Source organism: Fundulus heteroclitus, chromosome 12 (genome assembly GCF_011125445.2).
Source record: "Fundulus heteroclitus isolate FHET01 chromosome 12, MU-UCD_Fhet_4.1, whole genome shotgun sequence".
Taxonomy (NCBI): Eukaryota; Metazoa; Chordata; class Actinopteri; order Cyprinodontiformes; family Fundulidae; genus Fundulus; species Fundulus heteroclitus.
This window is the reverse complement of record NC_046372.1, coordinates 13,092,781-13,116,651: the sequence shown is the minus strand read 5'-3', so window position 1 is coordinate 13,116,651 and position 23,871 is coordinate 13,092,781. Positions and strand designations below refer to the sequence as shown.

Genomic DNA, 23,871 nt, shown 5'->3' with positions numbered 1-23,871 from the left:
TTTCTGGTGCCTGGAAAAGAACTTTGTCTCTCATTGGTTTTCTTTCCACTGTTGCCTTGCAGCAAGAAGGTCCAGAGTTCGAACCCCGGGTTTGACTTGAGGTCTTTCTGCATGTTATCCCTGTTCATGCATGGGTTATCACCGGGTTAAGCTGTTAGGTAATTCGTCTCTACAGATCTCAAAGTGTGTGTGTGTGTGCAGGGTTGTCTGTCCTGTGTGTCTTCATGTTGCCCTGTGGTGGACTGGCGACCTGCCCGGGGTGTAACCCTCCTCTGGCCCAATGACCACCGTAGATGGACACCAGCCGCCCCATGACCCTGCATGGATAAGCTGGTATAGATAATGAATGGAACATTTTCTTTCTCAAATTAAAGGTATACTATGCAACCGGGGTTGATTTTCCAGCGAGGCTCCCCCCAGAGGGTGAAAGTAAAAGTGCACTGTCGTAAAGATGCTCAGCTGTTCTGGTTTCTCCGTCAATCCAGGCGCGGTTGTTTTGAGTTTACCAGACAGGCGAACGCAACGAAAAGTGGAAAAAACGGCAGTACAAACAATGACTAACACAGTGAAGGTATGAACATCAAGCTTCCCGCAGCGCTATCTTATCGCCAAGCCGCGGCCGCGGCCGCCGCCGCCTCGCCAGTTTTATTATTATTATTATAATTTTTTTTTTTATGTTGGCGAGACGCTACCGCCACCGCCTCGCCACCGCCTCGCCAAGCCGCGGCCGCGGTAGCGTCTCGCCAACATAAAAAAAAAAAAAAAAAAAAAAAAAATTATAATAATAATAATAATAATAAAACTCGATATGCTTGCATGTTTATTTGACGTTAACACGCGGTTCTTTGTTGTTGCATTCGCGCGTGCATATAGTGAATGGCAGGGCAAAAACACGGAGTTCTCGCCGTAAAGCCAGACTTCTGTGTGTGCGGGCCGTGAGCTCTTGCAATTGCAAGTGCGGTATTTCCGCCACAGACCCCCAGGGCGGCCGAGAAAACCTTTGTTCGACCTGAAATGACTCATTTAATCATCCAAAATGGTATGGAACACATTCATTAACTGAAAAATGTTGCATAGTATGCCTTTAATGGATAAACGGAGCAGGGAGCAGCATTATGATGCCTCAGCCTCAGAAATCATTCAACAGGAGCAGTCATCTTCCTTTGATTGAGTACTCCAATAATCTTCACATTTCTAGAGCAAGCAGACTTCACCATTGGAGACTCGATCCACTGCTACTGTTTGCCACCAACGTTGGAAATACACTTGGATCAGTGCTGCAGTTAATCTCCTGGACAACAGGTTTGGTTGTCAACCACTTAATGCTCAGAAGACATCTCACTAGAATAGCTATAGCACTGGAATAAGACCATAAAATGCAAAGTGTGATGTTTGAGAGGTTTTATTTACAGTTAGGTATAAGTACATTTCACCATGCACATGAGGGGGGGGGGGGGGGAAAGTACACAGTACGAGCTGACAAAGTTAATAGGTTGTAAACATAAAATGTTAAATAAACGATACCAAAGAAACAATTCAATGCTTACAAAAAGAATAACAAACGAGAACAATGAATTTGATTAAGTGCTGATCGACAACAGCTTTTACAAAGTATTTGAGTTGTACATGAATCTGCTTGCTCCAGTCTTGAAATGCACATCAGTCCAAACAACCAGTGCATTTATTTCACATGAGCTTTTTTTGTGTCGTTTAAAGTTACAAATACAGCAATAAACAAGCTGTTAAAAGTCAGAAACAATTCAACCGCTACAGGTTGGTATGATACTATGCACAGTCTGTATTTACAAGATGCTAAAAGCCCTTCTTGTCCTCCAATCTGTGAGTCGCAAGCGCCCTGTTCTGCATTTCTCTGCAGCAGATCTTCGGAAAGGACTTCTCCAACATCCAGACTCAGAGCTTTCTCGACTGTCCTTCAGTGCACGGCTCTCTTTAGATGCATGATGCCATCTTACAAGCCACTGCTGAGATAAGAGCCGCTCCACGCCCGCTGCCCTCCTCCGACTGCAGGAAGGTTATCTCAGAGTGAGGAGTGAGCTCCCTGACGACCTGGTGGAACCGGTCACGGAAACTGCAAAACAGAAGCACATCTGTCAGGATTAGGCAGTCTACATCTGTGATGAACTCATAATTCCCCCGCCAAAAAAAGCATAAAAGTTAAGTTTTCCCTTTGTGCACAGATACTTGCACTCGTATTGGTACTCTCTCATATATGTACACTTACTATGGGTGCAGCTTGTAGACAGATCCGTCGACCCCGACAGTGATCTTGAGGGTGTCCTGGCCGCGGCGCTCCCGCATCAGGTTGATGACCCCGGCCAGGCCAGCGCCGCACATATGCGCAGAGCGAGTGGAGACGCTCTCACAGACCAGCCGCACGATGTCGCAGTCCAGCTCAGAGGGAAGAACACCCAGCGAAGAGAGGATATTGTAGATCTGCTTTCTGTCCCCAGAGTCACTAGAAAAATGGCCAAAAAAAGTCACATTTTACAAACCAGTTCTACAAAATACATTTTCAACAGTTTTTTGCGGAACTTAACACCAGAGCCACACAAACAAACAACGGGCCCCCAAGAGGGGATTGTTACAAAAATCTAGCTTCACAAATGTAATTGTTACACCGGTCAAACAATAGTGGTAATCATATCAAACAAAACTTGTGATCACTGACACTCAAAATGTTATATGTATTTTATTTTTAGATTGAATATGTTGTTGCTGAATATTTCAGTGTTTTAGAAGCAAATAGGAATAGTTATAGGTATATCAATTAGGATTGTTATTTATACAATCCATCTTTTAATGCTCTAAAATACTTCAACTTGCAGAAATATATTAACATTCGTTAAATAACTTGCCAAATATACAGTTATTTTTATGTTTTCAATAACAAACTGTAGTAGACACATTAAATAAATCAAATAAATCTACAAATATTTATAATAATGTGACAATAATGTATTTAACACACTGTTAAATAATAGAATGTTAACCCCATTAATTAGAACTTCATTATATGATTAAATCATATAAAATTATTTCAGTCTGGTTTATTTCCATATTTTGTGTGCTACAGTGTACCATGAAAAAATGTACACTGTCTTTGTGGCTTTTCCAATAAATCGTCACATTTGATGGGTTATGTCACATGCAGTCTTGCTGCAAACCAATCAATTTGCTTAAGACCCTTATAGGCCTACCCACTGACTTTAAGGGGTAAGTTGGACAGAAGAACCCTGAAGTTCTTAATTGCCTTTAACATACAAAAAAAAATTAATGTTAATTATTTAGTCCACGTTTTTCTCTAATTCATGTGTTTCATAAATGACTGAAACTGTGGAATATACATTATTTTATTAGTTTAAGGTACTTGTGTCCAATTTTATCTAAATAATTACAAACAAATATGTTTATTAATTGATTATTTGTTTATTTAACTAGGTCTTTTGGCCCTTGTAACAAATACATATCATTGTGGAAAAATTTTGAATTTTGTAAACGGTCAAATAATAATAATATTTGAGTAAATGTAATTCAGGAACACTTGGTTATTGTGTAAATAATGTAACTTTCTGTGGTGTGGGGCCTTAAATTATAGTTTTATTATACTTTTACTATACTTTTTTCTTTTCTTTTTGCCTGATAATAGCTGTTTTCTTTTCTCATTTTGGTGATATAAATCCAATTCTGTTCAGGGCCTTGTACAGCTTTGAGCTGCCTCTACTTAACATTTTAGTGCTAATCAAACTCCTCCCGTCCAAGCTCTCTGTGTCACGGCAGTAAATAACAACTGCAGTAAAACACACATGGCTTCCCATGTAAACACTGTTTCCCAGTCTCATGTCCTCAGCACTAAAGTTTCTTTTTTTATCTGCTTTAAAGCATCTGTAGCCTAGTGACTGTTTAATATCACTCTGCTCGTCTGGATTTTATGGCCGATATCAGTGAAATGTTTTTTCCATCACTCGTTGCTCATGCTTACCTTTCCACCTGCGAAACAAAGCACGTCTCGAAGCTTCCTCGTGTCATCAGCTGCTCTGAGGCTTCGCCATTGAACAGCAGGTTCTCGTTCACCAGCTTCATCAGGACGAGCCTCACCAGCTCCCCCATGTACTTCCCACTGATCACCTTCTCATACCTGAATTTGGCGATAAGACAAGAGGGACAATAGTTGATAAAAAAGAGAGTGAAAAGAAAACAATAAACACACAATAAACGTATTTTCCAGTATGAAGGTTGGGAGGCAGAGGACAACTGGACAGGAAAGGAGACATCAAGGCTAAGGCTGGACCCAGCAGCCAGTATAAAAGGTAAACAACCATTAGGATCGCAGGTGATACGGCAGGGAGCCGAAAGGGGTCATTAATCTGGCATCTCCACCTGCCGACTGCCCAACCACTGACGTATGAAAGCTCTGTCCATTTGCTAACATCCTGAGGAAAACAGCTGGTAGCTTGGCAACTTCACTGAGACTACAGTTTAGAGTCAGGTGAGTACTGCCATAGATGGATGAGTAATTCATAAAAACACCACGAGATAGAAGGGGGTGGGGGGTGGTGGCTTGGGGTGCATGAGTTGTCTTGACCCTTGTCCTGATTAAATTCAGCCAACAAAGTAGGAAGGTTGCAGAGCTCGGTTGAAACGTGTCTGTGTGCGAGTGTGACGGTGCTGAATGTTTAAAATTAATGCATCTCGTTTACTCACAGCTGGTGTCCGGGGTTGATTGAGGCCTCGTCCACCACTCTGTCGTACTCGAGCCTGAACTCCTCCAGCTCGCCTCTGTCTCCAAACGCTCCCCACTCCGTGTTCACACACATCCTGCCCTCTTCCCCTTCCACCAGCTCCACTGTCCTCATCTCTTCCATGTAACAAGCATTACAGCCAGTGCCTTAAGGAAAAACACAAAACCATTAGCTCCTGCCGGTTTCAGCCATGATTCTGTATCAGGGTTGCCAACTCTTGCTCTTCTTGGATGAGACTCAAACTTTTTTTGTTATTTTTCTCTTTTTCAATCTAACCAGACATGAAACATTTACACATTGTGTCTATTAATGGTGCAAGAGCAATGATATGAATATCTAAAAGTAAATAATAAAACATTGGCGTTGAAGATTGTTCAACATTTTTTTTTTAAATACTATTGACCAAAACGTATTGTCTACTTTTCTTTTTTTTTAGATAAACCTTCATTTTTAATAGCTGATCCAAGCCATGGAGAACTTGAATGCTTGCACGCGTTTAAGGCTTCTTACCGACAATCATCCCAACTTCACAGCTTCGGTCCTCATAGTAGCAGGAGACCATGGTAGCTACTGTGTCATTCACCATGGCGACTACATCCATCTCAAACTCCTGCACGATAAAATGAGATTATAACATATTAGAATGTTCTCCCTGTATGCAGATGATAACATTCTTCAGACAGAGAAACCTATATGACAAATATACATTAACTCACCCCTCGTCTCTTGATTGCATCTCTGAGCAGACCAACAATATTGTTCCCTTCTGCCCCAGAGGCCTTGAAACCTTTGGTCCAGTTAAGCAAGATTCCCTGTTTGAAAAAAAAGTACCCTTAGTTGTAAGAACTTTTCTAAAACAGAGGGATGCTTTTGTTTCCTATCTAACAAGTATAACAGTACTGTACCTTATCAAGGTCCTCATGTCGAACAGGGAAAGAAAAGGTGAAACCCAGGGGAAGCTTCTTGTGCTTAATGTGGTGTTTGTCCAAAAAGTCAGACATGCACTCTGCTATGTAGTCAAACAGCTGTAGAAAGAGGAAAATAAAGGACATTAGAGCAAAACCTTTTGAGCTGGTTCAGTTTTCAGAGATTTCAAACCAAGTTTAAGTGTTTTGAGTATATGCAAGAAGAGAACTACGAAATGACTGGTGGTGTAAAAACAAGGTAAACAGTAGTTGTCACTGACCATTTCAGCAGTCCCTGTCATGGCATCTTCAGGAATCGAATACATTTGGTTCTTCGTCTCCACCTTGAAGCTCCCCTCTTCATCTTCACCTACTTTCACAAGCATTACACGAAAGTTCGTCCCTCCAAGGTCCAGAGCCAAGAAATCTCCCACCTCTGCCCCACCAAACAAGAAAACAAGTTCTAATTTTACATTTGAATCTGACAGGTGACCGTTCACTTATTTTGTTTTTATACATCAAAGGATTATTTTTCTGTCTTTATAAAAAAAAAAAAATTTCCTACCTGATCCCTCTGGGGTGGAACAGACATAGGTTGGAAGCATTTTCACACTGGCCTCTTCGTGGGACTCTAAGCGAAGTCCTCGGTTCATTTCGTGCTGCATCCTCTTCATAACTTCTTCCAGCTCTTCTTTGTTCAACCTGAACTCGGACAGGATGTGTTCCACCTGCAGTCAGAGAATAGCAGAACGGATCAGAGGCAGCTGGGAAAAATCTTTACATCTCCGTTACCCTACTATACCATAACAACAGTATGGAGTGATGTTATCAGTTTTAAGTAGGCAATAAAAGACGTGCAACAGCATTTTGAACAGGCTGCAGACGAGAGAGAGCAAGGTCTGACTCACTCCAACATGAAGTCCTTTACAGCAATCTAAGCAGGACCAAATAAAAGTGTGGACCACTGTTTCGAAGAGTTGCCTGAACAGAAAAAAAGGATTTCACTACTGCCATTAATGCTAAAAACAGGACTTTACAACTGCTCTAATGTAGCTGTCTATTCATTACAATTTCAGTTGTGTAGGGCGAGCCAAATATGGAGTCTAGAAGCATGATATACAGGGAACACATCAGTGGCCCAAGAAATGGTACCTGTGGAGCCCCATATGACAGAGGAGTGCAGAATTGTTCTCAGGCAAAAATGTTGACATAGGAAATACAGGCAGCCAGATAAGAGCTAAACCAATCAAATGTTTAGTTTTGAATTTCCACTAATTGATTTAAACATAGGAATGAGCTGTTTAAGGTCAGAAACAATACAGCCACGGTGGTTGTATTGTTTCTGTGGTCCACAATGTCAATGTCAGTAGTTAGGTCAAGCAGAACCAAAACAGTATTGTTAGCAGAATCTCAAGGCAAAAAATATCATTAATGACTCTTGACGCTGAATTGGAACTATGGTAGGCTTTAAAACCGGGCTGAACATTTTCCAGAATGACCTTGTCATCCGTGAACGACTGTAGTTGACAAAATACAATATTTTCTAAAACGTTTTAAACAAACAAGAAGGTCCATCATTAGCTAACACAGTGTTACCCAAACCAGCTATATTAAGAAGAGGTACAGTGTGTTTAAGATTAGCAGGGACCAAACCGGAGGACAAAGTATAATTTATAATTGTAAGACGAGACTGTCCAATACTTAGAAAGACCTCCTTAAAAATTGAGGAAGAATGGGATCCCCTAGGGAAGCTGTTGAGTTAAGATGGTAAAAAAGAGTCATAGGTTCAAATTAATTAGCTAAGGGGCTGAGACAGAAGTTTCCCAGTCAGGAAACTTGTGGTGGCAATATTTTAAAAAAAAAACCATTAAGAAATCAATATACATTTCAGGAGAGGTTAAGAACAATGGTTCTGAGGAAAGTAAGAAAAGAGTCAATTATGTTAAATTATACATGAGGGCTATGTCTACATCATTTCAAAATATGATCTTTTTTGTCTCTTTAACGGTGTTCTGGTACTGGCAGCAGCATCTTCAGTACAGTTTCTTTTCCAAGTTGCAGACCGAAAGCAAATCTTACCGTGCAGATCTTTTCAATCACATCACTGTAGCTGGCAGGCAGCTTCACCAACTGGTCGAGATGACTGCTGATGCACGGCATCTTGGAGGTTTCGAGTGAAAACGAGCTCGGGTGTGTTTTCTAAGAAGAGAGAGTGTGTTTCCACCCTGTGTGAGTGCTTGGATCCAGTATGAGTGTCACTGAGATCCCCGGCCGCTTTTATGCCCAGGTGAAGTGGGCTGGATGTGTAGAACCGCCCTCCCCCTTTCCTCAGCAATATTGCATCTGGTGATGAAGGTTTAAACATACACACGCCTACATCGGTTCAAAGATGAGATGAGGTTTGTAAATTCTGTGGGTGGCCTGATTTCAAACACTGGGTCCAAGGTCTGTGTACAGAAGCTAATTTTAACTCGACGGGCTTTTGTAACAATGTAATTGCAGCTTGACAATAAATGTTAATACATTGCACAACTATTTGTTGCCTCAAAAAGCTCAAGTAGTACTGAATACAAATACTTAGATAATTTATGTGGATCAAAGTAAATAAACTGGAGAGATCTTATAAACTTGTATTGTGAGGCTGGTTTAATATTAATTACATAACTATGACTGGATGATTTATAATTAGAAATTCAGCTGATTTCAGATTGAAATTTAGAATTTTGTTTTTGACAGTGTAAAAAATACAATAAAATGTAACTTTATTTATAAAACACTTTAACAACGACATAGTTGACCAAAGTGCTGTACACCAATAAAAACTAATAAAAGTTCTGCTCTACCAAGCAGAATTACAATAAAACTGTTACTAATTGATAAAACATCACAATAGTAAAACTAATAAAATAAAAATATATGATAAAAAAACAACTTCTCAAGCTGGGTTAAAAGCCTAGAAGAAATTATGTGTTTTAAGAGAAGATTTAAAAACAATGCAATACAATGATATACTCAATGTTCATTTGGAAGTTTCATTATTTCACATAAATTACAGTAAATATTACAAAACCTGTTGTTCCTTAGATTTCTCAGTGCAATTTCTTATTTATGTCTTTTTCATAAATTATGATGCAAAAATTCATTCATTGTATTGATCCCCTTTATTTATGTGCTTGAAGCAATCTCATGTCATTTTGGCTTTTGCCAAGATAAAGTCTATTTTACAGTACAAATAAAAATAAATCCCAGTAAAAACTGTTATAAAACCTCCCTTTTTTCATTCAGAAGTATATTGTGCAATTCTATAGTGGGTCAGAGAGTTCCACGTTAGCATTTTTAAAATTAGAAACAGACCTAAAATTAGGCCCAGAGAGGAGTGAGTGACCTCCAGAGCTAACAGTAGCGTGATAAGGGTGAAGGCCTCCTGTTATCAGATCAGGTAGTTTAACAGACGACAGGTCAGAGCTTTTTATAACTCTAACTGAGGTTAGGGCTAAAAAAAGTAAAGTAAAGCAAACCTCTGACCCCGAGAGCCTTACTGTTGGATGTCTGTGTTAGGAATGTAGCTTTTGAGATGTACCACAAATGTAGATTAAACTGCCTGGCTGAGAATTTCTATACATCAGCTTTTTCGAGGAGGATAATAAATTAATAAATTATTTCAACATAGGTTTTGTCTTGCAAAATTACCCAAAACTTATTTAAGACTTTGAAATGATTAAATTCTTTATGAAGGAGTATTGTTCAGGAAAACATATTGTTTCAATAACTCTGTGTTCTAGTGTTGCATATTACAACATCTGGATTTTAGACCTTACACCATTTTCATTTGAAATCACAAAAGTATCCTAAAAAAAGATGTGTTGAAAACAAAGAGAGTAATTTACATTATAAGTCAAAGCTCTTACCTTTACCTTAATAATAGGTTTTATTTCAGATGTGTTGCTTGTTTAAACAGATGTAAAATACATTTTTCAGATAAAATCTTTCAGTCAATTTTAAAATTTTAGATTTGATCTGTTGGTTTTTTCAAACAATGGCCTAATCTTTAACAGGTTACACAGACTGAAATTATTTTTACTTGCACGAGGTTTGGCATAGAGCAAAACCCTGGACTCAGAATACCCATTTGATTAATCTTGTTGTTTATTTTGTACGAGAATTGCATCATTATTATTTGAAATTCTACTTGAATTTTGCCAATCAAGTAAAGACAAATGTTATTTCTATCTAAGAGACTTTAAACTTCAGAAGAGTCAGGTTTCCCTGAATTACAGCAAAGCAGCGAGCTATTTAAAATGAGGTAATTTGAAAAAAACCCAGTAAGACCGTACAGCAATCAGACACAAAATGTACCCAGTTTGTGTTGCAACCCTTTACTGAAAAGAGTTGAACATGTGCCAAGTGCTTGTCGATAGCTGATTATCCGTTTAATTTAACCCGCTCCGGCTGTTTGAACAGAGACCTGCCTGATGGCTCTCCAGCTGTCTCTGACAAAAATCAGCAACAAAACCAGGGCAAAGATGACATCCATGAAAGAAAGACTAAAATTGTGAGTATTATGCATATCAGGGTTTGATACAAGGTGTCTGCTGATTACGTCATCGGAGAGTGAGGAAACGTTACACCGAGAAAAGATCCTGATGAGACAGACAGTCCTCTCTGTAAGATTGTTTTTGGCATTGTCTCCACGCACCCTCTGAATTGTGTTTGTCCTGCTTCCAAATAATGAACTGGTTTGCATCGATGAAAAAAAAAAAACTATGGAAATATGACTTATAGTGAAAGCTCTGATCTCGGTTGCCATATTTCTTATCAGAATTTCCCTATATACTGTGTGTTCAGCGGTTGATCAGTGAGAAGTTTAGTAGTTAAAGTCATGTCCTTGTAAACTACAGTATGTAAAATGGGTTTTCGCAATATTTCACTTGAAACAACATAATTGTTTTAACTTCTAATTTCCCATTGGGATAAATGAATTATTAATGAATCAAATTGCACTTAGCTCTTCAATTAGTTTGTGGCTGGTTGGTTGTCCTGTGTCACTGGGTTGCCATGTGATGGACTGGTGACCTGCCCAGAGCGTAACCCGCCCCTGGCCCATTGACAATCGGAGACAGGCACCAGCCCCCTGCAACCCAGAAGGATTAAACACGTATAGACAAGGGATGGATGAAGTGAACACATATAGTATGTCTGCTGAGTGACTTGAGTTCCTCCAAAAAATATTTTTTCCCAGTCTTAAGCATGTGTTCCCCAGAGACACAGGATATCATGGATCTCACAAAAGTCTGATCAACTTATATAAGTAGAGTACAACATGCAAAAATGCTCTGATTATGTTTAGTTTACAGCAACTGTTGGGGTTGTCAATAACTGTGGCTCTAGTGATATAAAAACAGCTACTTCTTACATTTATTTTCCACACTAAATGAAATGTACAGAAATGTCGCTGGAGGGACTATGTCTCTCGGCTGGCCTGGGAACGCCTTGGGATTCCCCCGGAGGAGCTGGCCCAAGTGGCCGGGGAGAGGGACGTCTGGGCCTCCCTACTGAAGCTGCTGCCCCCGCGACCCGACCCCGGATAAGCGGAAGACAACGGACGGACGGACGGATGAAATGTACACAAATGTATTACGTGGTCTTAAAGGTCAGTGCAAAATTATGTCACTGCAACAAAAAATGTATGTAATTTATTGGTTTCTAAATGTTTTACAAGGAGTGAAGATAGTTGTTGAGGTAAGTGAATTTCCCTTGAATTTGGGCAGGGTTTTTTTTTGTTAGCTTCCTCAATCAAAGTGCAGCTATAGCTGCTGATTCTTGGAGTGCTATCTGAGGACCCAATTCATTTGGATTCATTTGAATGATGAAATACCCAAACGTATTGCAGCATTACCTTGAGAACTGTTTAATTATTTGCTCACACTCATGCACCCTCTCACATCTGTAGGTCCTAAAGGCTTGGCCTCTCTGATAGGATCTTTCTTATGTAACCTGTCATGCTACTAACCTCTGTCTAATAAAGGTTGTATGAGGTATTATATATGCCATTATTTGTTAAAGTGTAATCTTAGTTCTCTTGTTTTTTAATGATGTTGCAGACATCATTGTCTCCAACTTTCATTGAAAACCGATGTCTTATATCTTTAGCAGCACAATTTAAATTAGGCTCCTTGGTTTCAGTTACAACTTATTTTCTGACCATGCGAGTCTGTCCTGGCTTAATACTTTGACTGTTACCTTATCCATCGCTTCACAACGAGGGTTAAATCCTGACCGTCCTGCGAACCATCAGGGATCTGTCGTTGCAGGTTGAACTTTTCCAAACTTCTGCTTGACGTTCTGCTTTGCCGTGGCGTCCGTGAATAAAATGTAAATAGAAAAAAAAAGCTCTTATCCTTTACTGGGATGCGGTCCAACCATTACGCAGCCTATAGGTCCAGTTTATGTTTAAAACATTTACATTTCTGCTGTATTTTCAGACTCATAAAATCACTTGGAAAGCAGGTGGGGGGGAAAAAAGCTCATGTATTCTTCCCCATTTTTGCAGATGCTTTATGGAAAAATCTAAGGATTTGCTTTCAAAAGCACAAGCTTCCCCTATTGAAGATATCAGACGTTTATAAAAATCTGTTCAAGTAAATAAGGACAAGAATGCCGATGTGTCTTCATCCTTGCAACCAGGCTGCATTTCACAAAAATAGTACTATTCTTCTTTCTTCATTCTTTTTCCAGTTAATATACACGTACAGAAAGTGCCATAGCCATCAGTTAAAAAAGATAAGTAAAAACCAGACCTTTTATTCCATAGATAGTAGAGGCTCGATGAAGAAAATAAATGTATATGGACAATAAAATAAGATAACTAGCAAACCTCCCATTCATGGCTGGACTCCTTGCTAATCGCGACGCTTCAGTTTCTTAACAAAACCAGAGCCAGTTCTTGGAAACACATCTTTTCTTCCTCCTGGTGTGGCTGGTCCAACAGATGCACCCAAAGGTTTAGCAATTTCCACTTTGTGTTGCCCGGGAAATCACTGACAGGCACACTTGTGACATGGAAAACACTTACTTACCCCGAGTTAAGTGGCCAGGAGGGAATTGTTAAATGGAGCAAAATTACCAGAGGCGACATCAATTGAGGCGGACCGTGTTTTGGTCGAAGAAACAGCTGGTTCACTAGCAAAAAAATTTAAAATCTGTCTTAGCTCAACAGCAATACATTAATTGTACAAAATCAGTCAATAATAGTAAATTAAAACAATCATCTAAGTATATAATCAATTAATATGTTATTCTGTATGGTGTTGTGCAAATGTTTTAAGAGAGCTTCATTTTGTTTTCATTTGGCATCCAAAGAGCAACATTTTCTTTAAGTCTTTTAATGTGGTGTGGTCTTGATCAACAACTGTCCAGATGTTTGAAGGTCTTTCAACAATGGACTTTGGGTACTTTCTGACTTATTTTTGGCTCACTCCTTGTACCTGACTATAAAAGTATGTGCACGATTTCCCCAAAAATGAGGATCTATCTATCTTTGCTTTTCTTTTTAATATTCAGACACATACATTTGATCAAACTGTGCATGTGTTACAAGCTGCTAGTAAAGCATCTAAAATTGGTTTAGTGTGTCCCTTGAGCTCAAAAGACATTTCATGTCTGAATGATTCAAGGCTTAGGTTCAGAGGCCTAACATATGAAAAAGCATTCCCCATGACAGGAAATTTATACAGGAACAGCCAAAGAAAATTGGTAAAACGTATTCTGGAAGGTCGACAAAAGGACATGCAAAGCTGTTTTTGAAGTTTTCAAGAAAGTCAAAGAAAGAATCAATGGCAAAATAAAAAGATATACAGGATGAGCGAAAACATTAAAAAATATTAAATCTTCTCAATGCCTATTTTAAAGACCCATTGTAAAAGGAACATTACTGTTAAGATTACTGCAAGCATTTTACTCACTATTTATATATTGAAGATTATAAGACTAATACAGAGAGATGAATGCACATGCACAGAAAACAAAGTTTAGAACTTAGTGGGGAAACGTATAACAGAACTGCATTTATTATCTATTTCCTTGTCCAATTTTAAATATCAGTGCAAATATTTCAACTAATTTACCACGGGTACACAGGTAAAAGTCTCATAATCATGTAAAACTACATGGAATTGACAAGAAATGCCAACTGAAGCCAGAAGATGGCAGTGCAATATCATAACGTCGAGGTGGGAACTGATGTTTGTCTTCAAAGAAAAGAACAAAAATAATACACTTGTTTGAAGACAATTGCACTTAGTCTACTCTAACATAGCTGTTTTCCAAAAAATAATATTGACTTTTCATTATGGAGGAGGAAAAAAGGGAAAATCCTTAGAATAAATAGACTTGTAAAACAGTAACAAAAGACAAATTTTTACAGCTACTTGTAGATATTTTTAGATGGATCAAAATAATTAAATCTGTATGTGGGACATGTGTTTTTATACCTTTATACCTAACCCTTTATGTTCTAACATGGCAAAATTATTTTATGTGAAACATTTTTAAATTTATATATGTATTATATATGTATTTATGGCGGAATCATGAGTAGTTTTATTAATTGTAAAAGTAATTGTATAGTTTTATGTAGTGTTTTTGTAGTGTTTTTAGCGTAAAAGGACATCTGGAGACTGGCACCAACCCATAAAGAAAGAAAGATTCGTAAAACAGGGAAATGAGATTTTGCTTTCACTTGGAAATTAAAATGACGAATGAGTTTCCACTGATTCAATGATTCAATTACAACATCAACACAGAGGAAGAACTACAGTTATAGTTTTGTCAGGTTTGTCAATTTTGCAAAGAAATAAATACATTTTTCTGTTAAATTTGGGCTTTTTCGTGTACTCCAAACCGGCAGGGGGCGCTCTCATCTGGAATTGTGCTCCTGAACTCAAAGGGGAAGAAGAACCTGCGACGCGTTTGTTTCCACCGAGTCAACTATGTGATAGGAGTGTCTTGACAACTCAACTTCTAATTTGACTGTTGAGACAAAATAATAATAATTATTTCGTTGTTACTCGGTGGCGGTTTCGTTGTTCTACCAATCCGAGAGTTTTTTTGTTGATGCTGCCTCCGTCGGCTGGGTTGTTTTTGACGGGAATTTAGAGGATTTTGCTGCTGTTTAATCTGGTAAGTTAGCTCGGGCCTCACAACAAATAGCAGCTGTGGCTAGCTAGTAGTTCAACGGGCATTTAAATTCAACGCGTGTACGAAGTCAAACGACGTTAAACGTAGGTTGATATAAGTCTGCCCGAGTCGTCGTCGGTCGTCTCGGTAAAGCCGGCAGACGGGAACTCCCTCCCAGCTGTCAGCGCCGAGGCTACTTTCGCTTGTGGTTTGACTCCTGTGGCTGAGCTGGCTAATGGATAAAACGCTCTCATGTGATTCTGCTTGTGTCGTGTGTAGACCAGCCGGCTGTGACTCCTCATCCAGAGCGGATCCCGGCGGCGCCATGAAGCTCTACAGCCTCAGCGTCCACTACAAAGGAGCGACCAAAGCCAACCTGCTCAAATCGGCCTATGACCTGTCCTCCTTCAGCTTCTTTCAGCGCTCCAGGTGAGCCACACTGACTCCCAGAGGGGTGACCATATCCCATAACAGCAAAAAAGGAGCATATGTTGCATATCAGTAAATCACTGCGGTGTACATAGGACTCTCATTTATAGTACAATTTTTTTGAGTGGTTTAAAGGTGTTTGTGTAGCTGAATAGGAAAAAATATTAATTAAATGGTTCACGGTATTCAATACATTATGGTGTTCAATTCAATTTTATTTATACAGCGCCGATTCATGAAACATGTCATCTCAAGGCACTTCCCAAAGTCAAATTCAGATTATACGGATTGGTTAAAAAAAATCCTATCTAAGGAAACCCAGCAGATTGCATCAAGTCTAAACAAGCAGCATTCACTCCTGAAGGAGCGTGGAGCCACAGGGAGAGTTATCTGCATTGTCCATGGCTTTGTAGCAATCCTGCATGCTGAGCAAGCATGAAGCGACAGTGGAGAGGAAAACTCCCCTTTAACGGGAAGGAAAAACCTCCAGCAGGACCAGGCTCAGTATGAACGGTCATCTGCCTCGACCGACTGGGGGTTAGAGAAGACAGAGCAGAGACACAATAAGAGAGACAAAAAAAAAGCACAGAAGCACACATTGATCCAGTAATAATCTGTTCTACATTAGATGGCGATGGTATGGTTCAAAAAGTGACCACTGAGATGAATCTTTTTAAGCGCAGAGTAGCCACAAAGCAGAACATGTGTGGGCTTAAATGTGGGAGAACAGTTAACGGGTAACAAATTTAATAAAAAATGCTTTAAAAAGTCTAAATAACCTGCTATGAAAACAACAAGAGATTGTTTAACAAAAAAATAATACATTCAACTGCTCAAAAAGTATAGTATAATACACTCTAAAGTGCTTCAGTCTTTTGGGGACTTGTGTTCAGTGCCTGTGTGTGCGCAGCAGACCTGTCTATAAGGAAAACTCCACATTCACCCTCCGTAGCAGCTACATCCCTTTACCTGCCGCACGTTTATTACTTTTATGTTTATCCGTACCCGCATGACGTTCAGTTGCAGCTTTTCCTCTGACCGCTTACATCAACAGGTTTTGCATTTTGGCATGATGCTAAACTTTCTGTCAATGTCGTATGACGTAGCAGCACGTGGAGCCTTTATTAGTTTTTTTTTTTAGCCATTGACAAGAAGATATTCATCTGACACCGGGACCGCTCTGAGCCAAACATTTGTTAGACCAGATATGTTACTGTGTTGGATGCATTTTTTTTATAGTCTGTGGTTGGATATTGTGCTGCAGCCCAGCAAAGATGAAAAAAACCCGCTCTTCAACCCTAGTGCCTCAAAAAGGAGGACAAATGTGCGTCCGGCTTGATGTTGCACCGGACGCCTAACAGGGCAATGAAAATCCAGCCTGGTCACCCTAGCTTCATACGATCAACTGAAATGTGTGGAAACTCCTTCTTAAGGAGGGTTTTTAAATAAGTAGGTGTCCTCGCATCTTTTAAATAAATCTTGTATGTCAGAACAAACGATTTCATCTGGAAAAACAGTGTTTAATAGAACATTTAAATTACTCTGTGGTCTTTTTATCTAGGTTTTAAGAACCTGTAAAATAATATAACCCCAAGATCACAAAAAAAATGCCCTGAATTTATAAATATTAAAATTTGATGTTGTGCCTTTTGTAGTAGTTGGAGTAGATATCAGTTAATTTCTGACTTGTAATGGCCCTCTATTCGCATTTCACAATCAAAAGCTGCAACAGGAAATGTTCTGTTAAGTTGTTTCGCAAGGTGCATTTATTTGTTAAATTCTAAAATATGACCAAAAAACACTTTCTGGATGAAAAGTGGGCATTGTGCTTGCTATTTAGGCATTGGCTCAGGTATCAAATGTGATCCGGTCTGTTGTGCACTGCTGAGGCCGTGTTGATGTCAGAGCTGAATATTAAAGCGCCTGTTCAGGAGCAGTCGGCTTTGTTGCTTTGCTCAAAAACGGTCTGATTAGAAAACAGGTCGCCTTTCTACGTTGGTTGCTCAAGTCAGTTATGTATGTATGGGTACTTAAAAATATTTTAACATAATTCCACTTGTCTTCAAGTAAATGAAACTTAACTATTTTAGATATAAAAAACAATAAAATAGTAATGTGAAGAGCCTAAAGTAATGTTTTAGATGCGGTATGGTATGACATCACACAGCATCTCTGTGTTCTCCAGTCTCTTGTTTACACAGCCGGGCCAGCCGCCCATGTGTGTACGCGCCACTCTGGGCTTAGACCCTCCCTGCCTGTAAAAGGCCACCGTCTGAGCAGCGGAGCGTTGGAGTACGGTGACCAGACATCCCAGATTTGCAGGCACAGTCCCCATTTTGGATGAGCTGCCTCCGGAAATGTCTCTGATTTCAGTGCATCGTGTAGTAAAAATAGTTTAGCGCAACACGAGGTATTTACCCAGTCCTGCCGCTGTCCCGACGTAGTAGGAGAGATGAGCCTAACACGCCTTCCCCGCCCCGTCGGTGTTGCGGATCGGGCAAAAACAAACCAACCCCCAGGCATCGATTCTGCGGCGGTGTCATGTATGTAGGTGTGTGTGAATGGAAAGGCTTGGCCAGTAGCATGCTCACCAATTAAGATCTTACTTTGACCCCGCAACTCAAAGTAAGAAACATACGATAGCTTTCAGGTTTTTCCCCTAGGATTTATTATTCTGGAGGAGAGGGGTTGTGTTTTCCTTCCACTTAACGTTCCATTAATATCCCAGAACGAAGCTTTATATGAGCAGCCGGCATCTGTCTTTCTCCATCTTTCTCTTATTTATCTATTATTTATGTTTCTGCTGTGTATCTTTATATTTTAAAACCTGCCTCTCTTCTTTCCTACTTCTTGATTGAATGAAAATCTCTTTAAATCTAAATCTGCCAGAGTTTAGAATCATTTTGAGCACAACTTCATTCAGTGTTTTTGTTCCATTTGGGATCCTCTTCATTTGATCCATTCCTGGTGATTTATCAGTAAAGATGTGCTTTCCCAGAATAAAGCAGAGATCAGTTTTCAGTGATGGACTCAGGAAGGTGGATTTTTTTATTTTGTTTTTGTTTCCAGCAGACAGAAAGGGAAACGCTAGCTTTATAGCTGCCTAATGTGGCTATGCTCCATGGTTTCCCACTTTTAAAAGTTTGCCCTATCATCTGCACCCTATTAGTGAAAAGCTGGTGGCTCTTCACGCAGATTTGCACACTGAGACAATGAAGTCCCGTACTAAGATTTTAGTTAATATTTGCTGCCAGAACAGACAAATGTTCTTTTACTCGAGGTGGAAAGTAGAGGGACAAAGTTTTCTTCGTACTTAACTAGAACTCAAGTGCTGAAGTCCTGGGGATTACAGGTCCCCCGTACTGCAGCAGGTATATAACAGCTGCTGGACCCCACAGCAACAATGTTCTGTCCAGATGACGGTGAGAACAAACGATCCAACCAGGGTGTCGAGAACAAAATGATGTTCGTTTGTTCTTGGGAGAGAAAATAATATTCTCTGTTCTTGCAGAGTATGTGTAGGCCTTTTCTGTAAATGAGCTGTAAATCTTTCTTTCTGAAATAATGTTCTGTTTTTCCGTGATTTAACCAAATCATCTTTTCTGCGTTTAGTGTTCAGGAGTTCATGACCTTCACCAGTGCCTTGATTGTGGAGCGAACATCTGTCGGAACCCGTGCCTCTGTCAAAGAGCAAGGTGAGACTCAGATTACTGGTTAAATTCATCTGTCTTACCTTATTTTAATTGACATATTCTTTTCATTTCAAACTTGTATTGCTTATTCTCTTTCTGCTAATGTAAAATGTGTTGCTGCGTGAGATGATGTAGCCCTTATTGAAAGCGCAAATTAAAACAATGACGGGTTAATTTAAAAAAGCCTATCCCAGCAAAAACTGTTAAATCATTTTTAGTCAAAGACTTGATGGGCATTCTGTTTGGAGGAACAAAACAACAGTGTAAATACAGAATATATTTAAATATCTTGTTAAACTAATTCATTTCCAAATATTTCTTTCAACATCTACATCAACACAATGTGTTTTCTTGTTTTGTGATTTTTTTTTTCTTCCTCTTCAATGAACTAAATTCCTTTATATCTCTTACATTCCCTTGTTTCATATAATCTCCCCCATTTACTTCCTTAATCATGCATTTATTTCCTTCAATGTTTTTCTTTCCCTTCTCAGTTGTGTATGAGTTGTATCTTTGTCTTTTATAGTCAATATAAAACTAATTAGACAAAACCCTTAGCTTTATTTATATATGATTAATTAATTTGAGAACTCCTTGAAGAGTAAGAACCGAGGCTATCAATCCCAGTATCTGTATTTGACGGCACTGTAATTCTTCACATATTTTTGCAGAGTATCTTTGCCATGTGTATGTGAGAAACGACAACCTGAGCGCTGTGGTGATCTCAGACACCGAATACCCACAGAGGGTCTGTTTCACTCTGCTCGACAAGGTGGGTATAAAATCAAAGCTCACCATTTTTGCTGTGAATTGTATGTCTGTAAAAGATGTAATATGGTCTGCAGGTATTAGAGGAGTTTTCAAGGCAAGTGGACAGTATAGACTGGCCATCTGGTAATCCTGACACTATAAACTACAAAAGTCTGGACATTCACCTTTCAAAGTACCAGGTAGGATTTCCTTTTAGTTTGGGAACTCTGTTAAAATCATATTGAGTTAGAGATTCCCGTGTAATTGAAGCTTTAACCTGTCAGCTGGTTCTTTTATAATTTCGTTTTTCCTAGAACCCAAGAGAGGCGGATGCCATGACCAAAGTACAGGCGGAGCTGGACGAGACCAAGATCATCTTGGTAAACCACCTTTCAGTGTTTCTAAATTAATTTGAAATAGATGTTGATGCCTTAGTTTATTTAGCCATTAGAATTATGTTCAGTTATTTTTTTGTCATTGTTGAATATGTAAACCTCACACTACCAGCAAAGGAAACTGAGTTGCTGAATCGCAAACGCTCCCATAATAAGGCTTATTAGAGACTGCCACTTCCTTCCTGGACATTTGTTTTTGTACTGTGATAAATTGATAACTCAGTTGCATAATCAGGACAGAGGATTGGAAACACTCAGGCTGTACCAGCAGAAAGTCATTAAGAACAAAGTAAATATGATTTTGAGAGACATATTTATAGTTGTTCATAATTCTAGCTATAACTTAGTTTTACAAAACAGTTTTAAGATAAAAAAAAAATGAAATAAGAAACATACAAAATCTTTTAGCTGAAGTTGTTGAATTAGGTGGCGATCAATAAAAGTAAAGAGCATTACAGCTCAACAAACGTAGCAACGGGTTATCATAGGACTTTCATCAAAAGTGCTGTTCTTGATATCTTGGAGGGTACGTTGATTCAGACTGTATATCTACCGGTTACCTCATACGGAATGGACCATAATTAATGTTTTAAGGATTAAAAATTTATCACAATCATCATTTTTGCAAGTCACTCACATTTGGAATCATGGAAGGAAAAAAATCAGCCTCTGTTTTTGGGTTAAAGAAAATTAGATTTATTTATTGATTTTTACTTTTTCTTGCAAGATGAGGACTGAGACTTATAACTGTATTCCTAACAAACCAGAGAACACATATTTGTGTATATTTGTAGCCAACACAAGATTTGTTTTGGTTCTAAGGGACTCTGGTGGAACCCAAAATGAGGGAAGCCCTAGTTATGTTATAAATATAAAACATCAGGGTGGTCAGTCACGTTGTTTACTTGTAATGTCTGCTGTTGCCAGAAGAGGTCCTACGCAGTCTGGAAAATGTCTGTCCTGCTAAAACTGCTGAGATGTGTTTTTTGTTTTTGTTTTTTTTGTGTTCGAAGTCCAAGAGCTATAGATCTTGAAAAAGTCAATTTGTCTTAGTCCAGATGAGAAAACAAGCAGGGAAATTGCCCTTTGCCGCTCTTTAGGGTTTTGGAAGCAGTGAAAGGCTAACATTCTGTTCTCTGTTGTTCAGACTTTTATAAAACCGCCTCAGAAATTTAAGTCTGGAAACGTATGGAAATATGAAATTGAACATATGGAGGAACTCTAGATATTTTCAAGCTGTGTGACATACCATAGGAGGTTGTGGATCAAGTCAAGTGTTGAGCCACTTTATTCAAATAAATGCAGCTTTTCTATGTAAAAAAAAAAAAAAAATGGATTAAACAATTTGACAACAGCTCATACTAATGTCCCATTTTAGTTGTAGTTGCAGATGTTTTATTATTCATAGAATTTTATGATCTAAATTTCATCCACGGGATTGACCAGTGGCTCTGTTATCATCTGTTAGTTTTGATTAACTGCTCTTAATCATGATGAAACCCTTTCGTCTCCTGCAGCACAACACCATGGAGAGTCTGTTGGAAAGAGGAGAGAAACTGGACGACCTGGTGGCGAAGTCCGAACACCTGGGAAACCAGTCCAAAGCCTTCTATAAGACTGTAAATATGGCCGACTCGCCTCTAACCACTAAACTGCACTCGCGCCGGTTGACGCTGCGACAATAAATCCGGGTGCTTAACGTTTGCAGGCGCGGAAACAGAACTCCTGCTGCGAAATCATGTGACGCCGACGCCTCGTTGGAAACGTCTCTCTGGCTTTCTGCGTTTCCTGCAACCCCCATCATGCACCACCAGCGAGCTCTCCACCAGGACCCTGTGCGGATCCCACACGGGGAGCAGGAGAAAGGGCGGCCAGTTTCAAGAGGGACTCCTGTGTGGTGGGGGCTGAAGGACTGCCGGGGGTGTAGCGGGAGGAAGTGTCGGTTTTTTGAATCATGCTTAAAAAAAACCTTCTAAAAGGTGAACATCTGTGTGGTGTTTCTGACCAGCTGAGAATATTTTAGCTTGACGTCGAGTCCTGCCGGTGTGTCGTCGGAGCGTCTTCGAACCATTTAACGTTATTCAGGTTGAATCCAAACTTGACATCTTTATCTCTTAAACTTATTGACGGAGTATTAACCACACACGTGCTTTTGCTTCAAGCAACTGACAATCTCATATATCCAAACATGTCAGAACTGGTTTTCCTGTAGCCAGAACCTCGTGTGTCCACTAGGGGGCTCTCTTTGTGTACTATTAACGGCAGTGGGCCTCCGGAAGACGCGATATCACACCGTTTGCAGAATTTTACGTGGATTTTTAAACATATTTGCTACATTTAGTTGCTTAACTGCCTTTTTTTTTTCTGTCCGATGTTAAACAAAGTCTTCGACATTCCCGCTTTGGCTGATTGTGTTGTGTTGTGAGACTTAAAGCTGGCGAGAAGTAGATGATTCGGTGTCAAATAAATGAAAAGTTCCCGAGCATGTTGATCATTCTGGTATCCAAAACACACAAGACCTAAATAGATTTTTGCTTGCTCAAAAAAAAAAAAGCTGCATTCCAGGACTCTTGTATACCTCTTAAAAGTGGAATCCCCCCCAACATGCCGCCACCTTTCTCTGGTTCTGGTGCTGCTGTACCCCCTGACATCTTTTTAAAATAGCACATCCCCCTGTTATTTCATTACGCCACCGCCGACTTTTATTTAAAACGTGCACCGATTGAGTTGAGTAGGGGGGGAGAAAAAAAGGATTTCTGACGAGTCTGAAAGGAAACTCTGCCTTCTGTGTTTTTAGATGTTTCTTCTCTCTGGAGTGTGCGCGCGTATTTACAGTACATTAGCCATCTATCATCCAGCCGTGGTCTGCGTTGAATCTGAGTGCCTGTGTGTCCGTGCGGTCTGATGTTGCTTTTACAGTGTAGACGTTGGCGCAATACCTGCAGACTTGCTGTGTCTCTTTCTTTTTTTTAAGGCGGAGAGAAAAGCTGGAAATGTTTCTCACAGCGGACACTTCATTAAAACGCTGATCCGATGCGTTTCTTTTGATTAACATTGACATGAGGCGTGTCCAGTGTTTCTTGTTTCTTGTTTTTTTTCTTGTTTTCTTCTTGATTGTTTTCCAGATCTCTGATTTAGTCTTAAACTGTTTTCTGGTTTTATACTGTAAGGTCCGCTTCAGTGGCCGCTGTCTCAAACAGTCCAGATTAAACAGTATGCATTAAACCTTTTTGTGAGCTTCACGTTTCAAATCAGATAAACTGTCATTTTGTCTCTGTTGACACTAAGTTTGTTACTTAACTCTAGATTCCCTTATATAATACCAAAGCTCCTCTCAGCACCCTGTCATATGCTTTCTCTAGATTTACAAAAACACAACACAGCTCCCTCTGGCTTTCTCTGTAATTTCTCCAACATCCTCAAAGCAAATACTGCATCAATGCATACATTTTCTTGGCATTAAACTATACTGCTGTGCACAGTTGCTCACTTCAAATAAAACATGTCTGTAAGAGTTAAAATTTAATTTTTGTACAGTGTGGAAGTTGTACCCCATTTATCCAATGTGACATGTTTGAGCTCTTAAAGGGTATTTTCTATGTTGGACAAAAGTGGTTAATTATTCTTATTTGGGAGTAGAAAAAAATGTTCGATCAAGTTTGAATTACTACACAGAAATATGTTTGGTAAACAGAATATTTCAATGTGTTTAAATAACAGTCAAACCTAATTTATGCAAGAGAAAACTTCTAATTTCTATTAGGAA

General features: G+C 39.3%; 2 protein-coding genes across 2 annotated transcripts; one reads left to right on the top strand and one right to left on the bottom strand.

Moving 5' to 3' along the window:
• Positions 1–1,863: 1,863 nt before the first annotated feature.
• gck (glucokinase (hexokinase 4)) lies at positions 1,864–7,929 on the bottom strand. The gene is made up of 10 exons (XM_012865613.3): positions 7,745–7,929; positions 6,231–6,393; positions 5,947–6,101; positions 5,666–5,785; positions 5,477–5,572; positions 5,271–5,370; positions 4,723–4,906; positions 4,001–4,156; positions 2,243–2,476; positions 1,864–2,089 (listed from the first exon to the last, which is right to left on the bottom strand). The coding sequence occupies exons 1-10, from the start codon at positions 7,823–7,825 to the stop codon at positions 1,951–1,953; spliced, it is 1,428 nt and encodes a 475-aa protein (XP_012721067.1). The 5' UTR covers positions 7,826–7,929; the 3' UTR covers positions 1,864–1,950.
• Positions 7,930–14,617: 6,688 nt separating this feature from the next.
• ykt6 (YKT6 v-SNARE homolog (S. cerevisiae)) lies at positions 14,618–23,369 on the top strand. The gene is made up of 8 exons (XM_012865616.3): positions 14,618–14,842; positions 15,119–15,268; positions 18,881–18,963; positions 19,632–19,732; positions 19,806–19,910; positions 20,025–20,090; positions 21,623–21,724; positions 21,814–23,369. Exons 2-8 carry the CDS (start codon positions 15,165–15,167, stop codon positions 21,847–21,849), a joined length of 597 nt encoding a protein of 198 aa, XP_012721070.1. The 5' UTR covers positions 14,618–14,842; positions 15,119–15,164; the 3' UTR covers positions 21,850–23,369.
• Positions 23,370–23,871: the final 502 nt, after the last annotated feature.

Excerpts from the sequence above, each read along its gene's own strand:
- gck (XM_012865613.3), bottom strand. The coding sequence starts at position 7,825 with ATGCCGTGCATCAGCAGTCATCTCGACCAGTTGGTGAAGCTGCCTGCC. Across the intron at positions 5,786-5,946 it reads TGACAGGGACTGCTGAAATG|CTGTTTGACTACATAGCAGA; the intron begins GTCAGTGACAAC and ends CTCTTTCTACAG. Across the intron at positions 5,371-5,476 it reads ATGCAATCAAGAGACGAGGG|GAGTTTGAGATGGATGTAGT; the intron begins GTGAGTTAATGT and ends TTTATCGTGCAG.
- ykt6 (XM_012865616.3), top strand. The coding sequence starts at position 15,165 with ATGAAGCTCTACAGCCTCAGCGTCCACTACAAAGGAGCGACCAAAGCC. Across the intron at positions 15,269-18,880 it reads AGCTTCTTTCAGCGCTCCAG|TGTTCAGGAGTTCATGACCT; the intron begins GTGAGCCACACT and ends TTCTGCGTTTAG. Across the intron at positions 21,725-21,813 it reads CCAAAGCCTTCTATAAGACT|GCGCGGAAACAGAACTCCTG; the intron begins GTAAATATGGCC and ends TAACGTTTGCAG.